This window comes from Papaver somniferum, chromosome 1, assembly GCF_003573695.1.
Source record: "Papaver somniferum cultivar HN1 chromosome 1, ASM357369v1, whole genome shotgun sequence".
Classification (NCBI taxonomy): Eukaryota; Viridiplantae; Streptophyta; class Magnoliopsida; order Ranunculales; family Papaveraceae; genus Papaver; species Papaver somniferum.
In genome coordinates, this window is record NC_039358.1 from 158,970,578 (window position 1) to 158,980,235 (window position 9,658).

A 9,658-nucleotide genomic window follows, 5' to 3' on the forward strand; every position below is an offset into this window, starting at 1 on the left:
CTTACAACCGATTATGTTTTTCCCGCGAGGAGGAGAAACTAGAGACCACGTACCATTTTTAATAAGAGCATTGTACTGCACATCCATGGCATGACACCATTTAGGATTATTTTTGGCTTGTGAATAACAAGAAGGCTCAAATATATCATCAGTCACTTTAGCATGCTTAGAAGCAAATAAAGCGTTTTTCTTAAAAATACCATCCTTCCCTCTAGTGGTCATGGCATGTTCATTGACAACAGGTGGAGTAGAAAAAGGAACAGACAAAGGATTGTGATTTGAAACCTTGGGAAGCAAAGAACGATGCCCTGTAGGTATTACTGGTAAAATCTCAAGATTTGGAGAAATGGGTTGTGAACTCGAGGAAGAAGGAGGAGGGGAACTCGGGTTTGACAACTGATCAGTAGACTCCAAATCATTATGAAGAGGTGCATGAGGTGTCATAGATGGACTGGTCATATCATCCGAAGGGACAACATCCTCAGAAAAAGTTGAAACTGGGGGCAAAAGTTTTGTTGATTTTGAATTACTAACAAGAGAAGAGTTAAGGCGAGACAATATAGTAGGAAACATGGAAGAGGGAGAGAGAGAAGTAAATACCTGCAAAGATGGTGAAAGGGATGGCAGTAAAGCAGGGGTAGCTCAAAATGGGAACTTATCTTCCACAAAGACAACATCACGAGACCAATATATGGGCCACTCCACTCATTGCTACATTTCTGCAAATGGCAGTCAGCAGCTTTCTTGTTGAGATTATTAGTTCCACATTGTCTGGGTTATCTAAGATCCTGCAGTTTATAACTCTATGAGCCACTCAACTCATTGCCGATTGGTTTTGAGTTGGATGCCCGTATTTTTCCTTGGTATCAGAGTAGGCTATTTTGCGACGAGTCATTCGACCGCGCCTTTACTCTGCGTCACCCGATTTAATTGTCCACGTGTTAGACCTAACGAAGCTACACGTGAGGGGGCGTGTTGAGATTATTAGTCCCACATTGTCTGGGTTATCTAAGATCCTGCAGTTTATAACTCTGTGGATCACTCCACTCATTGCCGATTGATTTTGAGTGAGATGCCCGTATTCTAAGCTTGTCCCCATATTACATATAGTGGGTTATAATGACTCACGTTTGCGCAAGTCAAAACGAATCAAAAGGTTATCACAAAGCTTTAGTTTGTGACAGCTAAATCTTATTAATAACTTGAGTTAAACTCATTGATGACTGATGATTATGATTAGTACTAGTTACCAGTTAGTGTTAAAGAGAAGAAAAGTTAAAGAGCGTTCTGAAAAAGTGAGAAATTGGAGAGCAAGCACACAACACAAGAACTGAGCAGCGGAGCGGACATGAACTAGACCTAATTAAGTACAGTGAATTTCATCTTTAAGATCCGACCTGTCTCATTAACCATCCCACTCTCCCCACCACTTTCTCTTTCTTTCTTCATTTTTCTCTCTTCCCTCTCCCCCTTGCCACCGCCATCTCACCAATCCAACAAAAAGGATTTTGGAAGAAAAACTGATCTCATGAGAGTGAAACCTTGAAAATCTTCTTCACTTTGTACTCTGATTTTGAGTAAGAAATGGCTATTGCCGATGAGAAATCAAGTAATGGGAAAGTATGGAGTTTATGTAAGATGCCATTTTGGCAATCAGGAGGAAATAATAATAGTAATGTGACTTCTTCATCAACTTCTTCTTCCTCTACTTCACAACCACAACCACAACATCATCATCATCATAACTATAATCATAATCAACAACAACATGTTGTTGAAGGATCATCAAATACTCAATCATCAAATACAGTAATTTCTGTTGCAAGATCTTTAATTCCTACTCGCCGTAGATTGAGGCTAGATCCAGCAACCAAACTCTATTTCCCATGTAAGCATTGGCTTTCTTGATTTGGGTGTTTTTTTTTTTATGTCATTCATTTCTCCGACATTGTTTTTGAATTTTGCCTCTAATTGATCTTGTATTTGGTTAGGGTTTAATTTCTTCTTTACCTGATTATAAGTTTCTTGTTTCTTTTTGATGTAGATGAACCTGGTAAACAAGTAAGAAGTGCTATAAAAATTAAAAACACCTGCAAATCCCATGTAGCTTTCAAGGTAGGATAAAGAGAATTTTGAATTAGTTGAAAGGTTGTCTAATTTTGTCCAAAACATGATATTTTTGGTTGTTAGTTTTTTTTTCTTTTTCTTTTTCTGAAACAGTATCGGATAAAGAATTTAACTAACCAATGTTTGGAATTGACTTGGTTGACTCTAGTTTCAAACAACTGCGCCCAAGAGTTGTTTTATGCGTCCACCAGGTGGTGTTCTTGCTCCTGGTGAAAGTATTATTGCAACTGGTATTTAATTCTTAACTTTGGATCATTGACTTTTCTGCAATCCTAAAAATAGTAAGTAGTGGTTCCAGTTTCCATTTTTATTTACTTTTCTATTTGATTTTTAGTGTTCAAGTTTGTGGAGCACCCAGAGAACAATGAGAAACCAGTTGATCAAAAGAGCAGGGTCAAATTTAAGATAATGAGTTTGAAGGTGACTGAGGGAATAGACTATGTGCCTGAGCTGGTGAGCTATACAATCCACTTGCATTTCTGTTCACTTCTGATTATAATCGTAATAATTTATGATGTACGCATGAATATATTAAATTGTTGCTGAGTTTCTTGTTCTTTATGAATGTTTTGTGCTAACTCCTGCGTGCACCAATGTCCAGCGGGTAGTTAGGTTCGTCAAACATAATATTGTAATAACTGAATTAGATTTGATAACATTTTTATACTACTGGTCACTTGATAATCTTTTAATTCGGGAAAGTTAATTACGAGAATGTAACCAATGTTTGTTGTTGGCGGGTTTCCCCTGCTTCATCTCGTGCAGTCCTCATCATGAGCGTGGTCCCAAATGGTTCATATTCTTTGAGAATTTTAAGTATATTTCAACAAAATCGTCTAATCAAACATGAAGCATTACAACACATTTTTAATCTAAACAAACTTTGAATAAAAACAACTGAAGCTTGTACCACTGGTGACTAGTCACTTGATAAACCTTTAATTCAGGAAAGTTAATTACGAGAATGTAACCAATGTTTGTTGTTTGCGGGCTTCCCTGCTTTATCTCGTGTAGTCATCATCACGAGAGTGGTCCTAAATGGTTCATATTCTTTGAGCCTTTTAATTAATTTTATTTACAATATCGTCTAATCAGACATGAACGATAACAGCACATGTTTAATCTAAACATACTTTGAATAAGAACAACTGAAGCTTGCTTGTCCAGAACTGCTTGTGTGAGTATCTTAATGTTTGTCTTCTTTCTGGTTCTAGACTTCTAGCATTACCTTAAACAATTCGATTGCAAATTAAATTAGTCTCTTGGTTCTTATCTTCTCGACATTCAGTTTTGGACCTTGATATCGTTACGAAACTAAGTATTATTATCATTACTAATAGAACTGAGATAATTATCAATGTTCTGTTTAGTACACTGGCTTGCAGGATTGGAACTTCCTAATACCGATCTAGAGATTTTGGTTTGAACAAAGGTAGAGTTTAAGGAATTTTTAAAGTAAACTGTATCACTGCAACTTCTTTATCTGGGCTGCCACTTTCAGTTTTACCAATTTCATCCTTAGACAGTTAGACCCAAGTTCTGCTATTTCTGTAATTTGCAAAAACCATTGTTCTGCTTCAACTCACGCTTTTCAAAAAATTTTGTGTGTGTTCTGTTTCTTTTAATTTTTGTGACAACCATGAGTATACCATCTTCTAATCTGTAAGTAAATCGTAAGTTCCATCTTTATTTGTCATGCAAGTAGTCCTGTCTCTGCTCTTAGTTTGAGTATCTGCATGCAACAACAGAAGTTGAGTAGTTTTTACCCTTCCAATCCATTAGGTAGCAGGCGTGTTTCATTTCTGCTCTGGGGTGAAACGAGGAATAGGCGCTGCATCTTAGTTGCTATTGATGTAATAGTTGGATGTTTGGAAAGTGGATATTATGGGCCATTAAAGATAGAAATCTATGTTACAATCGCATATCCACGTTATGTACCTTGCGGTTTTATGCCATTACATGCTCCTCCGTTTTTCGTTCTTATTATAAGTATTCAGGTTTGTCTGGTTGGCCATCTAAGTCAACACATTTGACTGGCCGTTGCTGACCTATCCTGTGAGAGGGGCATTGCTTACCCTCTTTCTGGTGTATGTTGTGATATTATTTGTTTACTACTTTCTAGGTAGCATTCTTCAATATTAGTTCCTTAGCTTTTCCTTGAGGAGCCATAATAGCATGTCTTTTTCTGGACACAGTTTGATGAGCAGAAGGATCAAGTCGCGGTTGAGCAGATCTTACGAGTTGTATTCTTAGATGTGGATCGCCCTAGCCCTGTAAGTTGCATCACACATACCGGAAGTTACAACCTTCTGGACGCTACTGCAACACTATGGGTATTTATTTAAGTTCCCTAACCAAACTTGACGTTCTTTGAATTTTGAAGGCTATGGAAAAACTAAAGCGTCAATTAGCTGAGGCCGAGGCTGCACTTGAAGCACGGAAGAAACCACCAGAAGAAACTGGTCCACGTATTGTTGGAGAAGGATTAGTCATAGATGAATGGGTAAATAGCCGGTTGGCATGTGATTGTTCGGTCTTCTTTTTGGATTTTATTTTTGCGTATTTCTTATACTCTACTTCTCTGAATTCAACTTTTCTAGAAAGAACGAAGGGAGAGATATCTTGCTCGCCAACAGGTTGAAGCTACTGATTCGGTGTAAATTGTTGGCAAATGATGTTGTTCTCTTTGGTCTAGGCCGAGAAGATTTTCTTTATTATTGCGCATGGAGATAATGAGGAATGTGTCATTTCTACTTCCTTCCCCCCTTTTGTTCTTCTTGTTGTTATTAGGTTTATTACATAGCTGGGAGAAGTGTAATGTGTAATTAAAGGGTTCAAGTGGCTGACAATAACGTGTTTTGGGTTAACAAAGATGTGATCAAGAAAGATGAACCTTATACCTGATGATGAGAATTTCAGAAAGAAAGAAAAAGATGCCTGATTCTCAGGGGTGTTATATGCCCCTTTCTACTTGTAGATAGTGGGATGTTTCAATTTCTATTCAAACAAAAATAAAATCCTTTTCTACGGTTATTTAAATCAACCAACGTATTCCCTCTTGTTTAATTCCCTTTTCATTTACTTTATACTATTCTTATGAGTCTATGGCAACATTGGTAAGTATGGGACTGCGAGTCCTACTCGTGTGTTTGACGGACCTATGAGCTCTTACTAGCCAATTTATCTACCCGTGTAACTGGTGAGGCTTAGGGTTGGCTTATGCGAAGAGCTTAGCTGAGGAGTGGGTGTTTGTTGGAGGGAACAGAGAGATTGATATTGTTTTGGGAATGTTTGATGCCTTCGATCTGAATCAACACCCCATTGACCCCAACTTCCAAGCGGATCAAATTTTACGGGATACAGGGTAATGAATCTAATGATAATAATTAATAAGCCACAAGTCTACCAGCTAAAAATGCACTCGCGTTGCATCTATGACATGCTGCTGTTGGAACAGCACGTGATTGAAAAATAGAGTTTATCGGTGATCACATTCACTAAAGAATACGACACTTGCCATGTGCTTATCCTTCCACATATACACCAAAAAACAAAAACAAAAACCAGAAATTCGATAATATACGAACAGAAAAAAAGAAAAGAGAGAAGAAAACTTCTGTATTTTACAAGCGGAATCTTTGATGACGAGATAAGATGGCCATGGTAGCAATGATACAGCCATGTTTATTGGGATCTTCATGCACATTCCTCCAATAAAAATGAAATCCAAAAACAAAATAAATATCCAGACGGACACATCTCTCTCCCCTATTGGATGAGTCACAAACATTTGAAGATATTACTGCCACGTACACTTCTTTTCCCTTCATTTTGCAAATTTATCTTCAACTATTTATTGGCCCCTGCAACCATAGCCAATACCACATCTTCATTCTCTCCACATTTATAGAATCCAAATTCTGTCTTTTTAATCACTTCAAGTTTCAAAAACCATTGCCAGATCCAAAGACAAGAGAAAACAAATATGAATAAAAGCAGTTCTACTCGTAACCTAAGAAGCAAATTATGGATGGCAACAACAGTTGCCATAGTTCATCAATGTCACACTGAACACAAAACCTTCACATGGAATTTTGGCTTAAGATCTCTTCAACTCATCAATAAGAAAAGGTTCTTCTCGTCATCGTCATTAGCGTCTGACAGAAAGTCAATCGGAGTAGAACACATTTCTGATCAGTGTAGTGCGATAAATGGCTTGTCACCTTGTACTATTAGCAATGGTGGAGCGGCACTAGTAGGAGGAGACCAGAAGCGAAAGCAGGTGGATGAGTCATTTCAGAAGGTTATGTACTTGAGTTGCTGGGGAGTGGGGACATAGCTTAGCTAAAAAAATGTTAAAAGGATAACCCATTCTTGATGATGCATTTGTTTGAGGCAGCTCTATCTAGCAGTTCTTTCTGCAATCGGATTTCTACCGGTAAACCCAAGACTCAAAAATTCAATGCTGCCGCCGGCCAGGATCGATGATCATTTTGTTTTTATCATGCGGTACAACATGTATATTCAGCTATGTAGATATATGTAACCAATGGATCAGACTGCATATCATTTGCCAATAATGAATCAAAGTTCGATTATATTTTAAGCATTAGCATCAAGGTTTCTCGGTTCATCATAGTTACAAGATAGTATATCATTTTCTTTTTCTTTGAGAGCTTGAAATTAAAATAAATTCAATCCCGAAGTTTTAACTGCTCTAGAACACAATAAAAGTTCAAAGAAGGGAAAAAAATAAATGAATAGAGGAAGAATACAAGTGTAGTGCTCTCTGTCTCAATAACTCCCACAAATTAAACACATTAAAATAGCTAGTTCAAACTCAATCCCAGCATCAAAATAAACGCAGTCCCAAATTAGCATGGTTTAATTGTCTCCGTGAATTTGAATCTCTCATAGGTTTTCAGGCAACTGGAAGTTCTGAGCACCAAATGTCTGCAAGGAGCTGTTTTGAAGGAAGACAGCAACACCACATTTGCTACTATTGAAACCTTCCCAGAGTGCAAAATTAACTGTTCCGTTTATGCTTTTCTTTGCAGATATATCTTTCACTGTGCACAACTTCTCAAATTTACGTATAACATAGTCGTTGGCGAGGACACGACCTTTGTTTTCACCTTTCGGGCAGTCAGTGACTAGTCCATTCTCATAGAGAGCCACCATTATGTCTACACCACGGCTGTCAATCTTTGTCCTCAAAGGTCCAGTTAGTGACACCTGTAAGGTGTCTGCTGAAGGCCTCTCAAATGTTGCCTGTTATGAGTTAACACAAACAACAAAGATTTAGTACCACATCGATCATTTATTCTCACCACCTTCAATTGCACTGATCAAAGAGCTTTTGTTCTCTTTTCACAATGAAATCATTCCTCCAACGATTATTAAACTCAATCGAACTCCAAATCCCTCCAATCCAAAAATAATTGCAGCGAAATGCAGCTCAAATGTGGGAGTGATATTCTATTAACTTATCTATTTCGACTCGGAGATGTGTGCGTATTGAATTAGCTCACAAAAGCTCTTCACTATCTGCTCCGGCTTAGTAGGAGCTCTGTGTGAGCCAAAGAGAGTGTACAGAACTATTTCCTGTAACTGTGGAGAAGATATGAAGTGAGGTTGAGAAGGCCCTTGGGCTACATTTTTCACTAGGGAGCAGGTCCACCTAATTAATGACCCATTAACTTTAGATGTATTTATATTTTTGGTCCTTGGCAAAGAACGTACCGGTTATGCTTCAAAGTTTCAGTTGTGAAATTGGTGGATATAGAGTGTCATATGGGTTGGTAGTTGGTATTTGGTAGGCATAACTTAAACCTAACGGCTAAACCTGAAAAGGAAAGGAAAGAAGTTGCCGACCAAATCCATGTTATGTATACATTATTTCATTTTCTTTTTAATTGAAAATCATTATTTCATATTCCTTTTACTAAATCCAAGCTTCAGAGTTACGTGCTCACAACTTATGCCACTCACTACAAAGGCACTCCATTTTTCACCGTGTAAAATAGTTGATTTTTTTTTTTAAAGGTTAGGACACAAAAGTAAAGGCAAAATGCAAGACTGGCAAAGTATGCGTTTGCATCACATTCTCTCTCATAATATATGCACCAGCTATTTTCAATTTTTTAGTGAGGCTAAAAATTCACTGCACGTCAGGTTTTATGTTATCTATTGCAGAATCACGCTTGTATGTTAGAAAATCCAGCAAGTTAAAAAGTTTACAATGCAGCACCCCCAAACTTTAGAGCTTATTGTGCACGACTAGTGGAACATGCACTGGGAATACCCTGTTTTCTGGAAATGGTCTACTTTTGGCGCAGTGTTTTTCTTTTTGTTTTCAAAAATCAGCGCATTGCGGTTCTCCTAATTTTTTTGAACAAGAATAAACAAGAAAAACAGGAGATGAAAAAAGAGACATATAGGAAGGTTAATTAGGTTGTATACCTGTAATGTGGGAGACGGATAACGAGCAGCAGATCTGATGTTTGAGAGGACAGCATCTTGATCAGTACCGACGCATTGAGTTGTACCTTGAATTAGAACTTGAGGTGTAAACATTGTATCCAGTTTCAAAGCTTCGATATAACCTTTTTGTCTAACAGTCCATTGACTTGAACCGAATGGATCTTTCCAACCCATATAATCCCAATAATCAACATGAAATGATAACAATATTATTGGTACATCAAGTTCATCCTTAAAATCTCCTCTTCCTAATCTTGATATTAATAGTTCTGCTTCCGGTGAAGTAGCACAACCTTGTGATGAAAACAATTCTACGACCACCGGTCCCCCTCTACGTTGTTCTTCCGTCGTCTGATCATGCGTTGTTGCATGGTGGTCTGATGCTGTCGGGTTCTTTGCTTTCGAATTAGAACCTCGTCCGAAACACGATAGCAGACGACGGGGTACCATCCCGCCGTTGATCAGAAACAGGATAGGCTGGTAATGGTGTCGTGGTGGTGGAGGTGGTGATAGAAAGAGAAAAAAAGAAAGAGATGGTAATTGTTTTGTTTACAGAGGGAATTAGGAAAAGAATTTTGTTTTTGGTGGAGAGGAGAGAAAAATGGCGAATGAGATGTAAGAGCTGTTTTAAATATGGTTTCCTGTTTTCTTTTTAAAACTTTTCTTTGCTCGGTTTTCTGTGGTGACAGATTGTTGTTTGCTTTCGAATCTCTCTCTCTACACCGACAGATTGGTGAGAATTATGACTTGGCCTCAATGTGAAGTAAGTAATCTTTATTTGGTTGGGTTGTGGTTGTCAATTTTAGGCCTATTATAAGGACAAGACACCTATCAATAAATTTACATTCATGCTAAGAACTCGTGGGAAGCACCAACACCGAAGCGAAAATCTAACCAAATAATCCTCCCTTTTCTTAATCAGGATTCAAACCAGTGGAGGTTGACTTGACAATTTGGGCAGCCGATCCTATCTAAGCAAATTATGGATAGCACGTGCCTATAAATTTATCTCCTAGGATAGTAAAAGCTTTTCAATCTATTAATGGTG

At 37.9% G+C, this 9,658-nt stretch overlaps 2 protein-coding genes across 2 annotated transcripts; one reads left to right on the forward strand and one right to left on the reverse strand.

Moving 5' to 3' along the window:
• The first annotated feature begins 1,247 nt into the window (after positions 1-1,247).
• Positions 1,248-5,166, forward strand: LOC113305585 (vesicle-associated protein 4-1-like). The gene is made up of 7 exons (XM_026554608.1): positions 1,248-1,888; positions 2,045-2,115; positions 2,276-2,357; positions 2,462-2,580; positions 4,323-4,400; positions 4,511-4,630; positions 4,728-5,166. Exons 1-7 carry the CDS (start codon positions 1,585-1,587, stop codon positions 4,785-4,787), a joined length of 834 nt encoding a protein of 277 aa, XP_026410393.1. The 5' UTR covers positions 1,248-1,584; the 3' UTR covers positions 4,788-5,166.
• Positions 5,167-6,707: 1,541 nt separating this feature from the next.
• Positions 6,708-9,226, reverse strand: LOC113305591. Its single transcript, XM_026554613.1, has 2 exons — positions 8,590-9,226; positions 6,708-7,398 (listed from the first exon to the last, which is right to left on the reverse strand). The coding sequence occupies exons 1-2, from the start codon at positions 9,058-9,060 to the stop codon at positions 7,039-7,041; spliced, it is 831 nt and encodes a 276-aa protein (XP_026410398.1). The 5' UTR covers positions 9,061-9,226; the 3' UTR covers positions 6,708-7,038.
• Between the last annotated feature and the right edge of the window lie 432 nt (positions 9,227-9,658).